Source organism: Dermochelys coriacea, chromosome 18 (genome assembly GCF_009764565.3).
Source record: "Dermochelys coriacea isolate rDerCor1 chromosome 18, rDerCor1.pri.v4, whole genome shotgun sequence".
In the NCBI taxonomy this organism is placed as follows: Eukaryota; Metazoa; Chordata; order Testudines; family Dermochelyidae; genus Dermochelys; species Dermochelys coriacea.
In genome coordinates this window covers 7916785-7933661 of record NC_050085.1, presented here as the reverse complement: position 1 = coordinate 7933661, position 16877 = coordinate 7916785, and the positions used below count along the sequence as shown (strand labels likewise).

General features: G+C 47.0%; 1 protein-coding gene across 4 annotated transcripts in view; it reads right to left on the bottom strand.

The window, feature by feature from the left end:
• Nucleotides 1-7098: 7098 nt before the first annotated feature.
• Nucleotides 7099-16877, bottom strand: part of PAX7 (paired box 7) — a 153777-nt gene continuing 143998 nt past the window's right edge. For all 4 annotated transcript variants that reach the window (XM_038377128.2, XM_038377125.2, XM_038377127.2 and 1 more), the window contains exon 9: nt 7099-12456. In XM_038377128.2, coding sequence (XP_038233056.1) covers nt 12341-12456 — 116 coding nt within the window. In that variant the 3' untranslated portion in view covers nt 7099-12340. The remainder of the gene's footprint in view (nt 12457-16877) is intronic.

The window sequence follows — 16877 nt, the reverse complement described above, 5'->3', positions numbered from 1 at the left end:
GTCTTTAAGGTGCCACAAGTCCTCCTTTTCTTTTTGCGAATACAGACTAACACAGCTGCTACTCTGAAACTCCCCTGACAAACCACTTCTCCTACTTGGAAGCTAGTCTATCATCAAGAGTGATTAAATTTCAGTGGTCCAGCTCTTAAATAAACTACCCCCTTTCGCTAGTCCTTTGCCACCTCCTTTGGAACTTCAGTCCAACATGGAGGCAAAAGCACAGAGAGAAGGCAAGTAGCTTCCATATTCAAAATGGAACTTGTCGCTTGTAAAGGTCCATACAGAGTGTTCAGAATCTCACGCAGAATTCATAAATTGTATAAGACAGAGTCCCCAAATCACCACAACTAGTCACTTCCAAAAGTCTTGGTGTAATGTTGTCAAAAATGTATAGTGATGGATTCACAGCGTACCTTTCAAATGTATCCTTTTGGGGCTTACTCTCAAAGTCAAATACATTCCCATACATTTCTTATCCTCTGAACTTTGTTTTTCTAAAGTATATATACATCAGAAATAAAGAATCATGGAATTCAAGTTATAGAAACAGTAATTTAAAGAATTTTGGGTTCCCTGCATGAATAACCTTTGTATCCCTCATTTTGGGCCAGTCACACATAGCATCCCACATTGGATGGGGGTGCAGGCTCCGGGGTAAGGCCAGAAATGAGGGGTTCAGGGTACAGGAGGGGGCTCAGGCCTTGGGGTAGCAGGTTGGGGTGTGGGTCAGGGTGCAGGCTCTGGCTAGTGGTGTGGGCTCTGAGGTGGGGCCAGGGATGAGGGGTTTGGGGTGCAGGAGGGGGCTCAGGGCTGGGAGAGGGGGTTGGGGTGCAGGCTCCAGGAGGGAGTTTGGATGCAGGAGGGAGCTCAGGGCTGGGGTAGGGGTGTGGGAGGAGGTGCAGGGTGTGGGCTCTGGGAGGGGGCTCAGGGCTGGGGCGAGGGGTTGGGGTGTGGGCTCTGGGATGGAGTTAGGTGCGGGAGGGGGTTCCAGCCTGGGGCAGAGGGTTTGGGGTGCAGGCTCCAGCCAGGCAGCACTTACCTCAGGTGGCTCCTGGTTGGTGGTGCAACAGGGCTAAGGCAGGCAGCTCCCATTGGCCATGGCTCTTGGCCATCGCGCAGAGCTTCCCAGATCGCATCTGCACCTGGGTGCTGCAGGGACATGCTGGCCACTTCCAGGAGCTGCGCAGAGCCAGGGCAGGCAAGAAGTGCCTTAGCCTCACTGCACCGCCAATCGGACTTTTAGTGGCCGAGTCAGCGATGCTGATTGGAACTGCCAGGGTCCCTTTTTGACTGGGCATTGGTTGAAAACCGGACGCCTGGCAAACCTACCAATCTGAGTGACGTGACTGAACTACAGGAGGTGAGTTAAAAATGGCGCACAGTGAGAGGATAACACAGTGGTTAGCTTGTTAGAAATGGAGCCGATTGAAGACTTTAGAGGGGGTGGGACTTGAGGCCCAGTGACCTCAGCCAGGAACAATTTTTTAGGAAAACCCCTGCTATTTAAGGCAATCTGGTCCATTCCAAGAGCAAAAGGTTCCCCCTTTCACAGATTTTATGAGCCCCTCAGGATAAGCCTTGCCTGGCTGGGATGACTGAGCGGCATCCACAAAGAAAGGAGGTTACTCTAATCCAGTGGTTCTCAACCTTTCCAGACTACTGTCCCCCTTTCAGGAGTCTGATCTGTCTTGCATACCCCCAAGTTACACCTCACTTAAAGCTACTTACTGATAAAAATGCAAAAGTGTCACAGCACACTACTACTGACAAACTGCTTACAGTCTCATTTTCACCATATAATTATAAAATAAATAAATTGGAATATAAACATTGTCTTTACTTTTAAGTGTACAGTATATAGAGCAGAATACACAAGTCATATGAAATTTTAGTTTGTACTGACTTTGCTAGTGCTTTTTATGTAATCTGTTGTAAACTAGGCAAATCTCTAGATGAGTTGATGTGCCCCCTGGAAGACCTCTGAGTACCCCCAGGGTTACCCCTGATTGCGAACCACTGCCCTAATCCACCTTCTGTTTGAGAGCCATCTTCAGCATGTCATGGGCTCCTGGAAGTAACTATTCTCTTCAGAGGAGGAATGTCTTTCTTCCACTACTCTGTCCTCCATTTAAGAAATCCTATCCCCCTAATGTAACCAGCACAACTCTCAAGGTGCAAGTGAAGGTGGGTAGTCGCACGGGTAGGCATATCGGGCCTACCTTAAATCTGGCTAGCCCGGGTAACAATAGTGATGTAGATGTGGCCACATGGGCTTCAGGAGGGGACGGCCACCCAAGTACGTACACAGCTGCCCCAGCAGACCAAAACTTTGATTGCTAGCCTGTGCCACCACAGCTCCACTACTTCGGTTACTCATGCTCGATGGAATAAAGCTACCACAGGGATGCCTTCATGTGCTACAATCACTCCTTCTCTTGCAGTGTAGACACACCCTCCACAGATGGGTGCTGTGGAGAGCAACCACCAGCTATTTTATAACCCAGGAGGTGGAGAAGCAGACACAGAAATAAAAGTTGGTTGGAACAATTCCCCAGTGGAATATATGGGCTGCTCCCCATGTATACGTACGTGTATGGGTGGGTATATGCTAGTCCAATGCTAACGAGATGATGTTATGACTCTAAAGCGACCCTTGACATGGCAGTTCCTACACTGCAGGTACAGCATATTTGCAAAAGTTGCCAGCTGGTGTCAAATTGACTCAAATTTGACTTAGCACCGGCTTATCAGAAGATTATAGCCAATGACTGCTCAGAGCCATAATTGACCATTGATACTGGTATAAGGAGCTCTGTCAGTAAGAGCAGCTCCCTCATGGGACAGCTTGATGTCTTTCAGAGGGTAATGGATCGAATCTCACAAGGTCTGGCAAATATCCTGTTCCACTTAGATAACAGTTGGAATCATTAGGCGAAAGGAAGCAGAGCACTTGGGACAGTGGGGGGCAGTGTTGAAACACTAGCAATTGCAGGGCCCGAGGCAACACACGTCTAAGCATGATCCTTGTCAGAGCCAAGACGCAGCCGCAAGGGACTGCAAGGAGGCACAAGGATTTCACCTTTCTACAGCAGCACTGGGCAAAGTCTCTGTATTAAAAAAGGGCATGCAACTGGAGGTCATTTTCTCCATTTCTGCAGTTACTGTGTAATAATAATCATCTCTTGTTTATATGGAACCTTTCATTGAAAGAGCCTTCTGAATGTAAACTCAGCAAGCGATCACGTCAGTCCCCACTGAAGTCCAGCCATCTCTGGGGTGAAACACAACAGCTGTTTAACAGCACACAGCAGCATCGTGTGACACATTAGGGCAGGAAGAGAAGACTAATAATGTCAAATTTGCAGAAGCAGGATGTAATTTACCCTGGAACTTGGCAAGGAGGCCAGGGGTAATTCCTGCTTGTACATAAACTTCTGGGGGATCATTAATAGCTGCAGCGGTCAGAACCTCAATTTTACATCCTATCACAAAACCAACAGGTCTGATAGCTAGCACGATGCCCATAACATTATGGTAGGTCATTGATTTAGAGGCAAGAGTGCTCCCTATTAGACCATCAACACTATTACTGCAGTGCCTAGATTTCTCTTGGAGGTCTCTCATCTAAGCACTGTGTCAGTCCTGTCCCACCCAGCTCATTGGAGCTAACAGGAATACAAGATGGCATAGCTGCAACACATCAGATCCTTTTCAAAGCTGCCTGCCATTGCAAGGCATCTGATCAAGCTGTTAGTGAAAAAGAGCACTGTACAGAACAGAGGGGTGGCATGGTTTAGAAATAGCTCAAACTCCTCTTGGTTCTGCCCCTCGGCTCGGGAGGTTTTGGTGCATTCTGACCCCAATGCTCTGTGCCTTCCAATCATCTGATTTATCCTGGTGGGCTCAGGGTGAAAACTCTCATGCAACATCTGCCGAAGAATGACAAAGCTTAGGGACTTCTGCTGAGCTCTCCCCAACCATGTCATGAATGCAGCGTAAAGGGGAAGATTTTCAAAGGCACAACTGGAAATTATGTACCCAATTGACTTCCATCATTTGTACCTTTGAAAATCTCCCCCAACACGCCTAGATAGGTAGAAAAATTACTAGAATGCTTTCAGCTCTGAAGCCCTGTGGGAGGCTGAACCACTTGACCAAGTCCAGATCAGAATGTCAGACAGGTGCTGGACGCTGGATGTCGAGATAAATACTGAAGAAAGCTGCTCTCCTGTTCAAGTGAAGCCCCTCTGCAGATAACACTGCTCCTCCCTGGGCAGAGGGGCACAGTCCTGACCAGGCAAGGCCACAGTGAAGACAGACAACAACAATATGTTACAGGGTGCTCATCACCTGCGTGCCTGGACATATTGTAGCCATTCTGGACAATCACTGGGGTTCTGATTTACTGCCAACTCCATGGGACACTCCCTTGCCACACTCCTCTGCGACAGCTTGGACAAAGGGGTGGGGGTTAATTCTCGGAAGTGTGCAACTTTGCTCAAAATGATCTGTTGGCGACATCAAGCACCACTTGACTAAAGATGGTCCCGAATTAACCCTTCAGATCCAAACACTCTCGAGCTTTGGGGGAGGCAAAATCGAAAGTTAGTGGCTCAGGTCCAGCTCTACCCAATGTGGTTTACAACATCCTGCTTAGATAGATGCAGACAAGATGTTGCCAAAATAGAAAAAGGGTAGGAAAATATGACCTTTCATCTCTGGCTGTCGGCTTTCCTGCTCTTCCTCTCCACCTTCCTCAGTCATAGCAAAGGGCAGGATTTATACTATAGTTCAGTGGTTCCCAACCTTTTCTCTGTCGTGGCACCCTTTGATACCTTCAATTATTTTGAGGCACACCATCATATTGTCTCCAAGTGAACCTGCCTTCTTACCACCTCAGTTTTAGTTGTTTACCACTCTGGCCATTCACAGTCCATAGGGAGTGTGTGTAGAGAGGGGGGTAGCTCAGGGTGCAGGCAGGGGCTGTATCCGAGGGGGTGCTGCTGCAGGACCTGGCCATGCTCTCTGGTTGGCACAATGGGGACAGCTCTGCTCCTTGTGGCTGTGTGCGCGCCGGGCTAGGCCAAGCCAGGACATGTCGTCCTACACAGACACCATGGGCACCAGCACCCAGTGGTTTGCAGGCACCAAGGACTACATATCTGAGCCTGGAGGGCGTGGCAGCCCTTACCCAGCCCAGCTGTGGAAATTACTTGGACACACACAGCATCTGGCATTGCTGCTCACCCCCCGTCCCCGAACATTCCTCCGAGCCCTCATAGGGGATGTGGCCAGCCTGAGCCCCACGTGGGGGGGAGGTGCGTGGGGAGGCAGCAGGGCCAAAGGGAAGGCATAAATCTGCCCCTGCTTGTATTGCCTCTGTGATGTATTCAGTTTGGGGGGGGGCAATGCGCCAATACCCTCCCCATCTCCGCCTATGCAGGTGGGGGTAGATGCCCCCCCTGCTCTCCCTAAATGCCCCTCTTCCCCCAGTCCCCATCAGTTCTGTCCTCACCCTCCACCAGTTCACCCCCCACCTCACCACAATTCAGCCCCACCCTATTCCAGGGCTTCCACACTGCTGAAGGGTCACAACCCTCATCTCAGGGCTCCTGCCAGTGGGCTCCCAGGGCGTCTCTGCCGGCAAGATGTACCCTCTGCTGACTGCCTCCAGGATCACCCTCTTGGGTCTGGCCTGTCCCTGGCTGAGCTGGTTCTTTCCCCTTCCCTGCGTGAGCCTTCTTCCTGGCAGGTTCCCCAGTTTTGGCCAATTCTGTGACACCTTGTCTGCCCCAGCTCTTCTCCCCCAAGTGGCTTCCAATGACTGCTCTCACAGTATTCATGCAGCTGTCTACAGAGACCCTGCTGCTACTTCCAGTTACCCCGTCTTCTTCCTGTCCCCTAACTGCCCCCTGGCTCTTTATAATGGCCAGATGCCCTTCTATTGGGTCATAGGTGAACTGGACTCGTTCCCTCTTAAAGGGGCCAGTCACTCTGTGACAGGACAGTTGTCCGAAATGGACCTCCTCTAGGAATGAGAAGTTAGTTCATCCTTTGCACCCATTCACAAACTGTTCTTTCTTCTGAGAGACAACTGACAAAGATGCCAATTGTTGTGGTAGTTTTTGTGATGTTGGCCCATAGAAATTGGACTAAAATAATCTCATTTCACAGACATAGTGCAAGAGTCATCAGATGATAATGACTTTTGACCTCTATCTTCTGTATTTGATTTAGAGGTGAAATGCTCCATTCCCAATTGCCAATCCCACGAGCCACTTATTCCATCATTTGTGATTCCCGGTTAGAAACTTGAAAATACTTTTCCTCCCATTGATTTTGTACTTTTCCATTGAGCAAACTCCAGTTTCTTGACTGGCACTGAAATTAAAATGGTGGTTTTTGTTCAACAACATATTCAGCTCACATGGCGCCTTGCCAAGCCAAAATACATTTGTTTGTGCACAAAAAGCAGTGGTTATGTCTAGACCTGGTTGGGAAATATTTTTTTTCACCTTTGAAAATTTTGATGCAAATGAAAATTGTTGATAAAACTTTTTGTAGAATTTTTAAGAATGTTTTGGTTGAATAACAAACAAACAAACAAATACATAAACCTGCTAATCGCCTTGAAAATAAAAATTGTGGTTGCCAGCAAAAAATGTATAATTTTCTACAAAAAACAATTTTTGGTGAAAATTTCTCATTCAACGAAAAGCCATTTTCCATTAAAAAGCAAAACAAAACCAAACCCCAAAAGTTAAAAAAGAACAACAACAAAACAACCTTCTATGGAATATTTTTGACTCCCCCTCTAGTTAACTATTTAGAGTCTTATGCTGTACCCATCATCATGGTATCTGAGCCCCTGCTGGCTCTGAGAAGTGTGTGGCTAATGAACCCACTGCTATGAAGGAGAGGTTAAATCAGTGTGTTGTTGGTGCTATAAAAACAACCACTTTGTGAAAATGCATTTCTTTGCATTTCATAATGTGTGTTAATATGATTAAATTAGGTATGTAGGGCCTGAGTTGCCCCTCACTTTCAAATGACCCTATTTTTAGACCAAATACCCATAAAACTCCAAGATCTTTGTCATGCAGCACCCATTTTATTGTGTGACACATAGTGAAGTGAATGAACTAATTCCTCCAAAGACACTTTTAATTCTTTTTTTTTTTAATGTATAACAGTTATGCCTGAGTTACAGAGAGACACCTACAGGCAGCAGGTAGTTAAAGCAAATACCAGTTTCTCTTTCTATTCTACTACTCCATATAGCTGAATAAATTATGGTGCGATTATATATATACACACACACACACACACACACGCACACACACTCACACACACACACGCATACACATGGAGCAAAATGGCTATGAGTCAAACACAGAAGCAACATATCCGCAGTTACTAGGAATAAGGAATGTTCTATAGTGCTATGTAGATATTCCCCAGATGGGTATATGGAGGTGTTAGGGGTGATGGGTTAGAAGCATTAAATACACAAAGTCTCTGAGCAACAGGGGCTAATCTGCTGAGCTGCAGAACATGGTGAGATAGTGACCAGCATGGTCTTGGAATGGTGCCGGTGGGTGGGGAGATAGAGCAAATCCGTTACTTCTTTTCCCACAAGGATCATGTTCACAGGCATGGGAAAAAATCAACCTGAGAGAATGTCCATTGAATGTGTCCTTCAGTTGGTTTGTTTTATTAAGCGCGGGATTTGTTTGGGTTCCCAGGTGTCCTTGCGTCCCCATGATTGGAATGTCTGCTCAAGGCCAGTTCGTTTCACTTCAAGTGACTCTGGCCAGGCGTTCTCCAGGCTCCTGTGAGTCCAATGCTTGCCCGTTGCCAAGAGCCGCGGTTCCACCCTTCCTAGCGCTTCGCCTTTAGGACATCTCTCCCTCCATTTTGCTTCCCCACCTCATCCCCCAAGTTTCTCTTTTTTTTTCAGCAGAACTGAGGTTGGCAATCCATAAAACAAAACAAAAACAAAACAAAACCTTTTGACTTTCATACATTAATGTACCTTAAAAAAATTAAAACACAAAAAAAAACACCCCCCCCACACAAAAACAAGCCCATCCCACCCCAAAGATTCTGGAATGTATTTTGAAAACACACAATATGCAAATTTCTACCATTTGCCCCGTTTTTTTTAAACTAAGCACAGCACTCACTGTGTTTTTAGTATATAAAAAAACTCAACTTTCTATAAACATACAGCACATGACCAAATATCCAACTAATGTACATAAGTGCGACCTCAGGGAGAGGGTCAGAGAATAGCTATTCGCATGGAGCGTTTTTCATATTCCTCTCAGAACTCTATTTACAGCAGCAGCCAGGATGTTCGTGGACTTTCTGGTGAAGGTAACTGGTAAACAGATTTCTATAATGATCCCTCTTTTTCAGACTCTTTATCTTAGGCTCCTGCACTCTGGCTCTTAGCTTAACTGAAGTTGTCTGTTAACAACATACCCACTACTAGAACCTGCTGTATGTTGTTGGGGGCCATCTTACAGACTGGGAGCGGTTGTGTGTCTCTTGCTTTTGTATATATGCACACACAAGTACACAAGAAAACAAGGCAGGGAAAAGAGGAAGTGCACCTTTCTGTGGGCGACATCATTGGCCAACCGTTTCTCGTTACAAGTTGGGTCTTTCCTGCTGGTTGTAACATGTAGCAGATGACAAGAAATCAGTTTGGTCAAAAATGGCTTTAATTAGTTGAAGTATAAAATGGCTTTTAGGACTTGGGATATGATTAGAGCTTTTTGACTGGCTGCAGTGATAACAATGCTCATTTAATACAGGGGACTAACATTTTCCCTCTGTACATTACATTTCCTAACAGCACCAAGACATACCAGTTTGTACATTTCTAAGGCATGACAGCCCTTCTTTGGTGCTTCTTGGGTCACTGAGCTGTCAATATTTTTTGCTGATTAATGCAGCTCATGGCATACAGCTACATCCCCAAATGCACATGTTCTATTGCTGCAGCAGTACTTACCGGTGTCTGTTCAAAACCCGCAGGTAACCATGAGGTATTAGAGCAGGTTAAAATGGATGTTTCAGTCACTGACCCCATGGACTATCTCATAGAAACACCCTAGCATCTGCTTTGTTTCCAGATGTTCCTTTGATTCTCCAGGTTAGATGTGGTTGGGATAATAATGTTATTATATTTCTCTCCTGCTGGTAGCTCACCTGACCTGATCACTCTCGTTACAGTGTGTATGGTAACACCCATTGTTTCATGTTCTCTATTTATATAAAATCTCCCCACTGTATTTTCCACTGCATGCATCTGATGAAGTGAGCTGTAGCTCACGAAAGCTTATGCTCAAATAAATTTGTTAGTCTCTAAGTTGCCACAAGTACTCCTTTTCTTTTTGCGGATACAGACTAACACAGCTGCTACTCTGAAAAATGTTGTTATATTTACTCTGAGGGACAGTCAAGCCAGAAGTGGGATTCAAAAGTTGCTCTTCCTCATTTCAGATCCAAACCAAAAGCACATAACTCTCCATTTTCCTTTTCTATAACGCTAGCTTTGGGCAACACCTCTTGTCTATCATATCTCAGTTCGCTAGTAACCTCTAAGAAACCAGGATTCTTGTCCTCATCAACTTCCGCTTTATATGCAGTATTTAGTCTTGGAAATGGCATTGTGAAATGCAAGAACTAGGAAGTTCTGTGATCCCAGGAAATTCTCCTGTAGTCGAGGGGAAAGCCTGGAATCACCATTTTATTTGTTGCACAGTTGGACAAGTAAAAGGAGGGATTTGGATTCCCTGTACAAATCATTGCAGAGGATTCTGTGTGCAATTGTTAGCATCCCAGCAACTGGACAGCAGTGTTTGTGTATAAATAAGAGAGATGAATCTTGTGTGTTAAAATGCTTCCAGGAGTTCGGAACAACAAATCCCAGTGAAGCAGTGGGCTGGACGAAAGCCATGGACGGTGTCTGATGCAATACAGAGCAACCCATGAAGCAAAAATCTGCTTTGGCTAAGAACTGGCAATTTGCCCATGTGGGTTGCCATGTCCACGGGAGTTGGCAACTTTGTGGTTAACTATAAAATGCAGCCAAAGGCAAGGCACCAGAAAGCCTGAAATAGCCCAGAAGATGCTGCTTCAGGTGTAAAGACAGGACTGATGGTTTGAGGGAAATGCAAAAAGAAGAAGCTGAAGGATGCAGGGAAGAAATCCGCCCCCCTCACTCGCCCTTTAATCCTCTGTCACTGGGAGGTAGCAACTAGGTCCCCCCACATCTCTCAACTCCACTGAAGATACGTCCAATATAGACACCAGAAAGTTGTATCTGACTGACCCAGCATGCAGCATCTGCTGCCAATCCACTGAACGTTGGACCTCACAAATTAATCACTGGCTGGCACAAGTTCATTTAAAGGAAAGGAGCAGGATGGGTTGTTTCAATGGCAGCTTTCCCCATCCTCTTCAGGGTGATGAGTAAACAGAAGTGTGTTCTTGGAGGTGAGTCATTTAAATGCAATCAGAGAGTGAAGAAAGTCTAAATGTTTAGGGATCTGCTACAGCATTTTATCGGGGGGAGTGAAGATTGTTACCACACCATATAAATAAATTGTACAAACTCCACATGGTTCGTGACTCATATATAACTTGTTATTCCCAGCTGGGTTTATCTGAACATTGAGCTGAGCAGGATCATGGGTTGGTACAGAGGAAAGAGTGCTGTATGCTACAGAAAAGAGGGAGGCAAATCTGAACAACAACAAAATCTGAGGCCTAGAGAGAAAGCACCTCCAAAATAAACAACACAGAAATATGAAGAGAAGAGACCAAGAGACCAACCTGTCCAGAAAAGGACCAGAGGATGGTGAAAAGGACGAGTTACTTAAGGTAAGAGACAAATACTTATCCTGGTAGATTGGGAAATAAAGAGTTGTGTGCATAAGGGCACAAGAGTCTTTCCTCTACTGTCCAGTACAGCACAAACAGGGGCATTATGTGGGTTTATGCCTCCCTCTCTCTCTGGCCAGTTGGAGACAGACTGTCGTGGTCAGACCATTCCTACAGCCCTCTGTCTCCCCAGTTCATGATGCACATTCCAGTTTTGTGTGGCACTGTGCCTTAGCTAATGCACCTCCTCCATCCCAGCGACTAACTTGTCCCTCAGGCCTTCGCTTGACGGGAGACATCCCTGACAGGCTCCTTCAGAAAGAGTCTCATTTCATTTCAATCATGTTCTAGCAGCAGAAGGACCCAGTTCTGAAAGCTGAAGTGTCTCCAGCTAGGCCAGACCCAGGCTCAGCTACAGCACCATTAGGCAGTGCACCTCCCTTGCCGACATACACAGTCACTCTCCCACACTGCCAGGATCAAACTCGCTGAGCGAAAGAAAGAAGGTCCTTGTTCAGTTCTCACTCTGCCCAGTCAGACACCACCTGGCCCAAACACTGTCCACGCCAGCCCTCCTCAAGCACATGTGCCAACATTTCCTACTGAATCTCCTGCTGCTATTGGATGCAAGTGGTTTTCAGCCAGCCCCACACCATCCTGTCAGGATCTAGTTGGTCCCTAAGAGGAAAAGTGAGCGTGGCTCATACCTGCCCCCAAATTCTCATAACCCCGCTCAACAATTTACATTTATGCTTTCCAAAGGTCCCAGGAGCATTGGAACATTTATAGCATCTATTGAATCCCTCCCATGTGGAGCAACATCCCTGCCTACTTTTTCCTTGCTACGGGATCCTATCAGCAGCGTGGGAGGTGGGCAGGCTTGCTGTAACTTTCATTTGTTTTTTAAACACCTTCTTATATTTGGTCCAAAGGTCTTTTGGTCCCGAATGACATCACCCTTAGTGATCAGCTTGGTTACTCCTTCTATACAATGTCCACCAAGTTACTACAATAAAAAAGAGGGAGGAAAATAAAAATATATATTTCACAATGGAAAAAGAAATTCAGCATTGACTGTGCCAACTACCGAGATCAATGGAAAGTCATTAAGTGTGGGCAGTATGCCAAGCTGACCAGGTGGGCTGGAGGGAGGGCATGAACATTAGGGTTAATAAATGTATCCAACCCATTGTCTCTGGCCACAGAAGGAGTCACGGTTAAAGAGGCGGGTTAGCATCTTAGAAGAGTGCTTGGTAAGGAACTGGATACATGGAGAGCCCTCCCCCCTCTTTTCCATCTCCTTCACAGCTTGCATTCGTGCAGAGTGGTGGGGATTTGGAAAGGAGCGGGGTCCGGGCAGAGGTGGAACCCTGGAAAGCTGCTGGTGGTGTTTTCTCCGGTGGTACCAGGTTGCTGGAGTGGGTTGTTGGCACAGATGGACTCTTCAGTAAGCCTGGCCTGTCTCTACCGGTAGGAGGCCCAGCACAGCTGAATGTTCTCCCAGCTTCATCCTGCGCTGTGTAGACAGGCTCACATTCTTGGCCAAATAGTCGACAGCAGCTGTGGGGGAAAAGGGAGTGAAAAAAAAACACAGCATGAGGATTGGGATTGGGGGGCATGAGGCATTTTAGGTCCATTTAAAAGAGGATAATAAACAAGCCCTGCCACAAGGGGAATCGCCAACAGACAGGCCCAGCCATAGGGCGGAGCTGCAGACCCATGAGCCTTGGTGCAGGGGGTGTTGTAGACACACATGCCCCACCATGGGGAGCAGTCACAGACAGACAGACCCTGCCACAGGGGGGAGTCACAGACACATGGGCATCACCACACAGGGAGTTGGAGACGTGCATGCCCCGCTGTGGAGAAGGCGGCGTCACAAACACAAAGGAATCCTCTGTGGTGGTTGGGGGAGAGAGACAGACCCCGCCATTAGGTTAGTTACAGACGGACCTGGCTACTGAGGGAGTCACAGACAGGTGGGCCGTGCCGCGGGGGGCAGTCACCGAGAGACAGGCCTGTCGCCGAGAGAGTTGCAAACAGGCTGGCCCCACCATGGGAGGGGAGTCACAGACAGATAGACTCAGCCCCTGCTAGAGCAGCCTGACAGAAGAGGAGACCCTGCTGGAGCTAAATGCAGCGGTTGCCTTCACAGAACTTTGCACACGTTGCTACAGATTCACTCATCTTCCCCAAAACTAGTGAAAATGTCTGGAAAAAACACAAGAATTCCCCATCTCCCATAGACAATGGAATCTCCTGGGGAGCTGCCCAAGGATGAAGGCTGAAGAGGACAACAGCTGGTAGGAGCGCTGGGTGAATGCAGAGATCTCCATGCTCAACTCCCTGTGTTTCCTCATAGCCACAGAGTCCACCACTGATCTGAGTTACGCAGGTGTAAATTATTTCACTAGTTTCAATGGGGCTAGCCCAGTGTGAGTGAGATTAGAATCTGACCCAGACACCGTATGTTGATACATCTCTGATAGTTTCATTCCTCGCCTCCTTCCTCCCGTTCTGGGAGAAGTCTCTGTTGATCATCATCATGGAAGACACATTGGCAACTCCCGAGGTGATCCGGGGACTCCATATCCCAAGTTGTGACTAAGTTCCAGCTCAACAGACCGCCCCATGGACTGAAGGGGAAGAGGGAAAGGGCAGGATGGTGACACCGCTCATTAGCAGAGCTTCAGTCAAAAGTCTCTCCCTCTCACTAGCTATAATGTCTCAAATTAGATTAATAAGGAGCTGGCAGGAGACGTACCATCGGTGCCAATGAGTAAACAAATTTCAGCCATCAACATCTTGTCAGATGCCTGCCCCAAAGGGGGTCCCTTCCAGACACAAATTCTTATTAGACTTGTCATATCTATTAGAATTCCTTTCACGCTTCTGCGTTCCATCACCGGCATCATTAGCATGGCTCCGGCCTCTGGGAACTGTAAGGACCACATTAATCTGGCACCCCTGCTCCCCACCGGCTGGGACAGAACATGCTGTGTATTGCCTCTGTGTATGAGTGTTCATGGCTTGGGCGGCAAATGGACTCAGGCACAAGATAAAGTTACATTGCAGTGTGAAGGGCATCATGAGGCCTGTTAGGGAGTTCAGCCCCTGAGGTGGCCCACCAGCACTGGAGTCTGATGGGACCACAAGACTGGGAAATGGGGGGTGGATTGGGGTGCGCGGAAGATCTCGGAAGAATGAGATTCCCATGTCCCTAGTTTGCTTGGTCTTAAGGCTTAGCCCTGTATATTTGTGCTGCGGTGCATGTGTGTTAGGGAGTGTTTACATGTGAGATGGACTAGTAGACCACATTCATTCCTGACACATGGCCAAATTGCCCATACAGTTAAGAGTACTCTGTGTGTGTGTGTGCATGTGTGCATGTGTGTGTGTGTGTATTTGTGTCTATGCTGGTTCTGTGCATCCATCCTTATGTATATCCCCCCACACATGCTGACATTTGTGCAAGGCATGGACTCCGACACGTACTTGCGGAGGGAGGAAAAGCTGGGAACGTTAATTCTCCTGGGAAATTAGTACGTTCTGAAGGTTGGTCAGAAGTTGCTCTTCCTGTTTTGGTCATCACTTAAGGATAGAAATGTGATGGTATTATTATTAAAAACCAACCAACCAACTAACCAACCAACCAAAGCCACCCATCAATCTCTTTCTGTGCCTCTGGGAAGGGCTCACGGGGAAGTGGGTCATTCCCTGCCAGAAATTAGAGCTGGTTTAATACAGAGTGGAAATCAAAACAAAAAGAAATGCGCAGGAGTGTGTACAAGCGGGTGTGTGTGTGTATATGCCTGGTGCTGACTACCCACAGTTCTCATTGACTATACCAGGTATTGCATGTGCTCAGTATCTCTTAGATAGACAGATAGATCATGTTCTCTATGGACCTGATCCAAACCCTATTAAAGTCAATGGGCTTCTGAGCAGGCTCGGTACAGGGCATCATATATATTTTTTTAGGATTTTGCAGCTTCAAATGCCTCTGATTTTAACACACATACTGTTGGTTTGTGGCCACAGTTGCTATCCAGCACCCAATTGAAAGGCAGGAGTATTACACAGGGAACAGTTGGACTTCACTGGCTTATCTGACTGAGAGTGAATCCAGTTCCCAGCAATGGGAAGAAGTGGTGGAGGTTGTCTGTGTGTGTGTGTGTGTGTGTGTGTTAAAAGCTTCTCACCCTACCTTCACCTCGGCAACAGGAAGGGACCCTTTGTGGCTGGCTACCTGAATGTCTCTGGGGAGCGCGGCACATCTGGTCTAACTCTGTCAATCGTACGAGATTTGCTGCTGGGCACAGAATGTTTGGGAGACCGGGTTCTGATTGAAATAAACCGGAAAACGTTCCCACTGCAAACCACGCCCGGTGGATTGAACCGTAAGCTCAAAACCAGACTTTGAAATTGGATGAAAGTCTAAACACTCTGCAGAAAAGAGGGAGACACGAGACAGAAACAAAAAAGGGGAGACAAATAAAAGAATATCAAGGTATTTGAGCGGATGGTTTCATAAACACAGAGAGCCCCAAATAAGAATTCCTGCAGAAAAACAAGACAAGCATTTCTTTCTCTTTTCTCCTCCTTTTTGATCTTTTGCTTGTCTTTTCTCAACTCCTTTTTATTTTAAAATTTTATCCCCCCCCTTTTTTTTTACACACATGGGGTGTGACTAACGTCCTGCCCGAAGGGATCTTTATTGGAAATACATGGTATTGGAATTTGTTTAAGATTTTTATCAATAGCACGTGTGTCCAGCCTTGCATCCAGAAGTGAGGGGAAGGTCAAGGGGTCGCAGATCAAGCTCCCTAAAAACAAAAAGAGGAGGGGCGAGGGGGAAGCAGCTATTGATCCTGTCTGCTGCCACAGCCGGTTCTCATTTAGCCATAGAAGTTAAAGACATTAAAGGGCTGTGACGGAGGGGGGAATAAAAAGCCATGGCTGAATGGAAGGAAAGGTCAACGAGGACAAGCCATGGGCATGCGGGAGAGCTAGGGGAGGAAGAGGATGCACCTTTAACCCATTGCGGGTCACTCTCTCACAACACACACTTATTATTAGTTTAACACCGGCAGGTGAGCCCTCTGCCAGTGTCTCTAGTGTTTTTGTGACCCAGCCATTCTAGAGGTGAAACTGACCCTCCCAACCGCTGTCTTTTGGGCCTGATCCATAGCCCACGGATAGATTCCACTTGATGTCAGTGAACCTTGGTTGAGGTGGCAGACCCTTGGCACCAGCCTCGCCACAGAGGATGCTCAGAGTGCTTTACACAGGTTTTGTTTTGTTGCCGAGATGAGCCATTCCCCCAGCCCTCAAATGTTGGGGGCTCAAATAAGTCACAGCGGGGTTCAGTTCCAGATCTAAATTTCACAAAAGTTTGACTGTGTTCACACCCAGGATTCTGACTCTGGCCTATCTCTAAGTTTCCTAGAACCAAACCTGGCTGACAAGGTTTTGCCAAACTAACCAATCCCCAGTGTTGCCCAGTAAGAGTCACAGATTCCCATACAAAACCTTCTTGAGAGGCTGGCACACCTCTGCTACATATACACACACACACTCTTTCAGCATTTTTCTTGACTGAAGCAACCGGTGAGATTTGATAGACCAGGCCTGCCTTGGTCACAAGGAAAATGGTGGGCTGGAGGCATAAAAGACCCAGGGGCTATGAGACACTAAGGTTTGGAACTGGCACCAGGCTTGGAATGGACACTTCAATTCCACCCGTGCTGGGACTTCTGGATATGATGTCGCCTGTGAAACACACACATGCCTGGCAATTTCCCCCTGTCAGAACGGATTTTAACATCAGAACCCCTTCTCCACAGTCAGCAATTTCTGAATGTTGGGAAAGGCATTACCTCCATTCATCCAACCGCCCATCCCCATCCTTGAGGCCAAATGGAGGCAATAACAACAATAATTACTATGCAAATTTGGAAGGGGGTGGTTGCATTCAAAGC